This window comes from Lontra canadensis, unplaced genomic scaffold (assembly GCF_010015895.1).
Source record: "Lontra canadensis isolate GAN:19392208 unplaced genomic scaffold, GSC_riverotter_1.0 scaffold38, whole genome shotgun sequence".
Lineage (NCBI taxonomy): Eukaryota > Metazoa > Chordata > Mammalia > Carnivora > Mustelidae > Lontra > Lontra canadensis.
Window position 1 is genome coordinate 5,364,892 of NW_022631032.1, and position 8,044 is coordinate 5,372,935.

Sequence of the window (8,044 nt, forward strand, 5' to 3'; positions counted from 1 at the left end):
AGAAAGAAAGAAAACTCCTTTTCTTGATTCTAACATTTCTTCTGACTGGCACCCAACCTCTTTTTCCTTTCACGGATAAACCATGCAAGTAATGGGTTCCTACCTACCACCCCACATGCCTACTCTGTCTCTTCTAATACTGGGCTCCCAAGAGGTCACAGTAGCTTCATGTTCATCACATCCAGTGACACTTATCTAGCGCTCTTCTTGCTTAACCTGTCTGCAGCTTGTCTTCACATGAGAACCCACATAGACTCCCTAGGGTCTCCAGCATCAAGTCTCCTTTGTTGCCATGTTACAAATAAGGGTTTTCCCCCCAAATTCTAACTTTAGTCCTTACCCCTTCCCCCTACTCCTTCCATCCGACAGCCAAAGCTTCAGGTGCACCCAACCTTGACCCAGAAGGCTTTCAAGTCCACATCACCAGCCCGAATCTCCTGCCTATGCTCCTGTCTTGAGTCCCCCTTTTTTTTTTTTCCACAAAAAAGCTCCAACTGGCTGTCTGTCAGTCATCCCTAGTTATCACTTCCAAAGCCAACATCATTATCTCCCCTGCAAACTGGTTCTTGTCCTCAGTCAGACATGTCAGTCAGCACACTATTAGTCCTCCACACTCTCAACTCCATTTCTTCCTGGGCTTACTTTTCTTCTTCCCCTGATAGCTAGTTTGTCAACAAATCTCCACAGTTCTGCCTTTAAAAATGTCTCTCAGAGCTGTCCCTGACTCCCCATCCTTTTTGCCACCAACCCAGACCAAGCTCCCTCCCACTCAGCTCTGAATCAGCATCCTATGTCTCTAGATTCTCTCTCTCTTTTCTCCATTTCATCAATCACATTACCCCCAGGTTAACCTTTCCAAATACCACTTTGCTCAGGATGTAGCTTGCTCAAGAATCTACTGACTCTGAATCAAACCCAAATTCTCTTTTGAACTTCCCAGACTCTCCCTACCTTGTCCTGCCCCACTTATCTATCCTTATGTCCTATAACTCCCTAACTTACCCCTTCTATTTGGTGTCCAGGAACCTCAATGCCAATGCCCCAAACTCCTCTCTCCTTTTACCTGTGTTGTTCCTCCCACTCTCCAGCCCCTTCAAGGAGTACCTTTGATTCTACCTCATCTATAGTTCTGTCAACTTTTTATCTTATAGAACCATAATGTTTACCAATTACTTAATCTCCAAGTGAGCAATAATTGTCAAACTCTTCTTAAAAGTTCTTTGAGGTCAAAGACCACTCTGAATATTTCGTTTGTATTCCACAGCACCCTGGACAGCAGAAGGCTCCTAGTAGGAGTTGAAAAGTCCTTTTTGGTTTTCTATTCTGACTGGTTTCTATTCCCAGTTCCCATATTTCACCTCCTCTACATCATAAAAATGATCAATAAAATTATTGTGATGGAATCCACCAATCTATAAGAATAGTGGGTACCTGTGTGCATGTAAAAGAATAGTAGGGTACCTGTGTGCACGTGTGTGTGCGTGTGCACATGCAGGGACTTGAGATTTAGGGAATCTAGCTTACTCAGTTGGTCAAGAGAACTGAAATACCAAAATAATCAGAAGAGGACAAGTAAGGGATCAAAATGATAGAATTACTCGTAACATGCCTTATTAGAAGCAGAGTATGCCAGGGTTTTGGCAAAGCAATTGCCAGTCTGGTCACTATGCATGTAAAATTTTCCACCAGGAAGTAAGGGGTAACTTTAGTGCTAGGGACTTTGAAAATGTGTTTGAAGTTTTCTCGGTGGTTCGATTGAATAAATGTATAATCTGTCTGGACTCCCAGGTGCAGCGCTCTGTTCCATAAAGATGGAGAATCAGAAGGGAGAAGGTTACAAAATATGGCCTTATTCCAGGCTTAAGAATCCTTAGTAAGAGCCCCGGCTAGAAATTAGAAGAGGTAAGATCAGGAAGCAGAGCACAGAGGACCCCTGTTGGGGGATGGGAGGGAGACAGTCCTAGACGCAGCCCCTGGCAGTATACAACCCCACTTGCAACTTGTTAAAGGCCACCATACATTTCCAGCCTTATTCAATGAGAATTTAACCTTTCTCTGATTCTAAGTACACATCAGACCTCCAGGCCACCCCCAACCAAAAAAAAAAAAAAAAAGAAAGAAAGAAAAAGAAAAGAAAAAAGGCTACCCAAGGAGGAAAGAGAATATCCTCAACAAGAGTACCACAAGAGACAGACCCCAGTCTGATATTTATTCTCTGATGTGAGCCAGGGCTAGACAATCAATGTAAATCACACATTGTATTTTGTAAGGCCCTGGGAAAAGTAACACATTGGACCATTATAGGCCATTAACACCATTAACACTGTGTGAAATTACCAAACCTCCAGAAACAGAACTCAGCTCCAAGGGCCTGGGACAGAGAATGGACAGGAACTAGTATTTAGATTGGGAGGAAAGGGGAAGGAGGAGTGGTTGCCAAAAGATGAAAGTGGGGTCCAGAAAAGGAAGGTGGGAAGGCTCACATTCCAAGAGTTATTTTTCCTCTAGAGCTAAGAAAAGACAGATTTGGCCAGAGATGGGAAGCAAGGGGGGTGGGGGTGGGGGAGGATGTCAGGGGAGACCTCCTGGCAAGTGTTTCCAATTATCACTTAGGCCAGGGAACCTTTCCCTTAGATGCCAGGTTATAAACTTAGGTCAAGAGCCTCCTTAGAAACCATGTTTGGGTCCTGGGCAGTGTGAGTGAGTGTGTGAGTGCAAGAGATAAAGACTGATGGGGGGGTGGGGTGGGGGTTAAGAATGCATATATAGAATGCAGGTCTGGGGAAAAGGAAGGAGGGAAAGAAGTGAGGCTGAGCCCTGGGAAGCAGGAGAGCATAACAGGGGTTTCCTCTGCCTTTTCCAGGTCCTGGCATCAATCAGCTCCTGTCCTCCAGTTCTTTCCTCTTCTGACCAACCAGAAAATGAACATATGGGCCAAACAAGTCTTGACTTCCAAAGCCACAAGTCTCCCCAGCAAAGCACCCCACCCTCTTCCCTAGAGATGACCTCTAGGGCAAGGCAACGAGATTAGGAAACAGATGGATGTGCAGAGAGCCTTCAGAGCTAACTTGATCCTTGACCCCAACAGTTCATGTCCTCTAATCCAACTTTTGGAAAGACAGGGCAGATGTGCAGCCTCCCCATAACTTATCGGACTCCTTGGGACAAAGATTCCAGACAAAATGGTTCCAGACGTGGGAGATGAGGAACTGCTGGAAGCCACAGGTAAATGGGAGACGGGGAATCCCTGGCCGGCGGAGAAACAGGGCCACAGGTGGTGGGAGACGAGGGGGTCTGTTCTGGGGAAGGGGCTGTGAAGCCAGGGGACAAGAAGAGCTACAGACCTGGGGGAATGGGAGGGGGCAGGAACCTCGAACAGCTGTAAAGACAAATCTGGGGCTCTATATACCACAGGCAAGCAAAGATTCAGTGGGTGTGTATGAGGAGGACGCTAACTCACACTTCCAGGAATGAGTGGTTCTTACGAAAAGCTCATCCGTTCCCAGAACTGGAAAAGAGGAGGACACGGAGGAGGTCCGAGGCGCCCACTGCACTCCCAGCCCCGTCTGCCTCTCAAGTGGGAGACGCCGGCTCCCCACACGCACCAGGCATGACCGTCCTTGGTCCGCAAGGCTGCTGACTGTCAGCAGCGTGCGCGACTCCCGGTCCCCCGCTGCCCCACTCTACGCGTCAGGGCCCCGGGCCCCTGGCCGGAGAAGGGGTGCCCACCCGGGGCGGCCGGAGGCTTGCTGACAGGCGCTGGGGGAGGGGGGAGCCGAGGGAGGGGCCGGGGACGCCGGTAGCTGCGCCGCGCGCTGCAAAGTGATCCAACATCGCCCCATCCCCGCGCTCCGGGAGCAGGCGGCCGAGGGGACCGCCTCGCGCCTCCCCAACACTGACTCCCGCAAGTGGGGTGAACGCCGAGGGGTGCCTGTCTCCCAGCCCCCACCCCTCCGCAAAACGCAAGCAGCATTGCCATAACAACAAGAACCTCGGCAACTCCAGCCCGACGACGAGGACTGACCCCCGACACGCACACCCCAGCAACAGCCCTCCTTCCCCAAACTTGTCCGACGCGCCGCGTCCCAGGCAGCAGCCCTCCCCCGGGCCGCCCGCGCCCTGCCCAGCTTACCTGTCCGGAAAAAGGCGTCCACGTCCGAGTCGGCTGCTCCTCCTTCCTCCGCTGCCCCCTCCGGGGGGTTCATGACTGGGGGAGGCGTCCGCGGGCAGCCGGGGCCGGCCGAGCCCGGGGCCGAGGGCTGCGGGGCGCCCGCTGGGCGGAGGGCGCGGGGCGCAGCGGCCGCGGCCGCAGACCCAGCGGACTCGCGGCTTCGAGGGCGGGCGGCTCGGGCGGCTCAGGCGGCTGGGGCGGCAGGGCTGGGGCAGAGGACGCCCAGCCTCCCTCAGGCGGAGGCGCGCGGCGGGCTGGGGGCGCCTGCCGCTGGCTCCCCCATGGTCCTCCTTCCCCGCGGGCGCTGGCCGCCTGCTGTCTGGCCGGGGCCGGGCTGGGGCCGGGGTCCGGGCTGCCTGGGCGCCCGCTCTCCCTCAGCAGCGGCAGCTGGCTCTCCTCCTCGACCGTCTGCCTGTCTCTATTGTTCAGCCCTGCTCTGCTCTCGTCTTTATTTTTCCTCCTCCCTCCCACCCTCCCTGTCTCTCTACCTCCTCCCTCCCTCGCTCTCTCGCTCGCTGCCTCCCTCCCTCGCTCTCTGGCTCCCCCTCTGGCTCCCGCCGCCGCCTCTCCGGCTCCTCCCCCGGCTCCCGCTCCCTAGTCCCGGCCAACAATGACCCGGGCAGCGCGAAGCCGAACTGAAGCCCCGGCCCCGGCCGGCCGCTCGGCGCGGGCCACCCGCGGCGCAGACGCCTCCCTCCCCCGTGGCCGCACGCCGGCCTCTCCCGGAGCCGAGCCTGAGCCGCGAGCTATTGTTCGGGGCTGTGCTAGGCCGGCTTCCTGAGCCCCGCAGGAAAAGCCCCGGCGAAGGAGGCGGCCGAGGAGGGGGCGGGGCCGCCGGGCGAGTGCGGGGCCGCCGGGCTCGCCCAGGGGCTCCGCCGCCGCGGCCCCGCGCCCTAGTCTCTCGGCTCGCGCGCTCGTGCTTCCTCCCCCGCTGCCGCCCTCCGCCCCACCCCGCACCCAGGCGTGTGAAGGAAACCCCGCGCTGCCCGCCCGCGTCCTCTTCAGACGGTCCCGGAGCTGCACTGACCTGTCCCTAGAGGCTGGACTTTTCCCCCTCCTTCCTGACAAAGCTCTCGCCTGTCTCCCTCCCTTCCTGAGCCTCTCGCATTTTCCTCACCATCTCACCTTAGTTCCTCTCTTTTAGAGCCTTTCGTTTCCTTTTCCCCCTCTTCAGCGCCCCTTTAAACATCTCTGCCTGTCTCTGTGACTCTTTGTCCCGCTCATTCCTCTTGCGATGTCTCCCTGCCCATCTCTCCCTCCCCCGTCACTCTCTTCTGTCTCTCATTTGTCTCTGCCCTGCCTCAGCACTTGGCCCGTATCTCGGAGCTCCTCTTGGACAGCTGTCAAAACTCCCTAATCCCCGGGGGCCTTCTCTGTTTTGTTCCTCTCCCTTGTGTGAACGGAGAGATCCAGTTGGCCAGGAGAAAGGAGGTGTTAGAGCAAGCTGAATTTCAATTAAAGTGGGGAAGAGGGGCTAGGGAGGAATGGGGATGACAGCAAAAAAGAAAGCAGATGCTGTATGGGGTAATTAATGCAGTGATTGTATTGTGCCAATTGGTTTTTAAGCAATAATTAAACAATAATTAGCCAGTATTCTGTTTATAGTTCTAGTGACTGCAGAGCCTACAGACCTAAGTACTTAATGTGGTGTGTTGGGAGGTGTTGCTGCTGTTTCATCCAGGCAGATGGAGAGGCTGTGTCCTGACCTAATGTGTTAAAACACACGTAATAGGAAAACCAGGTCCTGGTCTAAAGTTGATGGCCTGCTACCTACCAGCCAGAATCTCCTGGATCTATTTATCTCTAGCAACCTATTTGGTTCTACCTTTCTCTGAATCAAAGCTCCTGGGACCTTTCCAGATCTACTGAGAGGTTACCTCTAACAGCAAATAGAATGAATTAATGACATCTTTAGTGAATCCTTTCTAGCTCCCTGTACTCATCACTTTCTTTACTGAATGTCACACATTTTTTTTTAACCCACTAAAAATATAAATACAGTTGCCTGTCTTCAGTCCTGGATACATCTATCAGGTTTCATTTCTTAAAAATTATGAATAGTGACTTTGAGATCACTGCCATGAGATCTAATTCATCTGCCCCTGGTATCTTGAAATGCCTGAAAGCATCCAGACAATCCCTTGTCTGCCATCTTCTTTGACAATGAAAGTATTTCTTATTTGTCTTTTCTAAATTTTGCCTCCCCTTAACCTCTTGCCTAAACCCTGGCTATCCTCCCACAACCACACATAATGACGGAACTGTTATCAACAGCCACCATTGTGCATATTGAGAACCAAAAGGCTGGCAAGAGTATTAGCTGATCCCAAATTCAGAAGAAACGTTACATGTTTAGAGGAAGGTTCGTATCAAAGTCTCAATAAATGTGGACTAGAATGGGGGCAACCTTATATGATACCAATTTTTGAGAGGAAATTTGGCAATTTTTATTAAATATTTTAAGTGTTCGTAGCTATATTATTATTAGACAAAGAAGATTTCAGAGCAAAGGGTATTACCAGAGATCAAGAGGGACATTTCTAATTCATCAGATGGACGTAACAATTCAAAGAGCTTTTGCATTTAATAAGGGAGTTTCAAAATATATGAAGCAAAACTGATAGGACTATAAGGAGCAGTAGACAAATTCATAATTATAGTCAGACATTTTAATATCTGTCTCAATAATTGATAGAATAAGGAGACAGATCATCAGTAAGAATATGAACAGTGCAATCAACCAATTTAACCTAACTGACATTTATAGAATAGACTCCACTCAATATCATATACACGTTTTTTTCAAGTACACAGGTAACATGTAACAAGATAAACCATACGTTAAGCCATAAAACAAGTCTCAAATGTAAAAGAATTAACACAATGCAAAGTGGTATTGTGCAAATTATACCTCAATTTTTGTTTTTTTTTAATCATACAAAGTATGTTTTCTGAGCATAATGGTATTAGACTAGGAATCAATGACAAATATATGGGAAATACCCCAAATATTTGGAAACCAAATAACATACTTCTAAATAACCCATGTTCAACTAAGAACTTAAAAGGTATATTAGAAAGCATTTTAAAGTGAATAAAAATGAACACACCATATAAGAACCTGTGGGAAACAGCTAAAGCAGTGTTTAGAAGGAAATTTAGAGTACTAAAATATCTACTTTGAAAAAGAAAGATCTCAAACTAGTGATCTCCTGCTCTACCTTAAGAGCAAATGAAACCTGTAAGAACAGAATTTTAAAAGAGCAGAAACAATGAAATAGATAAATGAAAATAAAGAGAGAAAAATCAATGAAACCAAAAGTGAGCTCTTTGAAAAGATCAATAAAATTGATAAACCTCTAGTCAGACTGAAATAAGGTAATAAGAGTGAAGAATCAAAATACTATTAGGAATGAAAGAGGTGAAATCACTAGAGATAATGGGGATGTTAAAAGAATAAAAGGGACTATTATGAACAGTGTATGCCAATAAACTAACAACTTACATAAAATGGACGCATTCCTTGACAGACACAAACTACTAAAGCTTACTCAAGAAGAAACAGATAACTTAAATAGCCATATATCTATTAAGGAAATTAAATTTGTAGCTTAAAAGTTTCCCATGAAGAAAATTCAAGATCCATGTGGCTTCACTGGTGAATTCTATGAAACATTTAAAGAAAAAATAATACCAATCCTATACCCACTTTTCCAGAAAAGTGAAGAAGAGGAAATATTTCCCAACTATTTCTGTAAAGCCAACATTAATCTTATGCCAAAACTAAATAAAGTCCAATTAAAAGAAGAAAAAAAAAAGAAAACTGTAGACCACAATCTTTCATGAACATAAATGCAAAATTCATAACAAAAC

General features: G+C 48.7%; 1 protein-coding gene across 17 annotated transcripts in view; it reads right to left on the reverse strand.

The window, feature by feature from the left end:
• Positions 1-4,609, reverse strand: part of KALRN (kalirin RhoGEF kinase) — a 658,233-nt gene extending 653,624 nt beyond the window's left edge. For 6 of the 17 annotated variants that reach the window (XM_032869458.1, XM_032869453.1, XM_032869463.1 and 3 more), the window contains exon 1: positions 4,133-4,608. In XM_032869458.1, coding sequence (XP_032725349.1) covers positions 4,133-4,205 — 73 coding nt within the window. In that variant the 5' untranslated portion in view covers positions 4,206-4,608. Of the gene's footprint in view, positions 1-4,132 lie in introns of all 17 variants that reach the window. The other 11 variants (XM_032869465.1, XM_032869467.1, XM_032869468.1 and 8 more) reach the window with 5 other exon arrangements.
• Between the last annotated feature and the right edge of the window lie 3,435 nt (positions 4,610-8,044).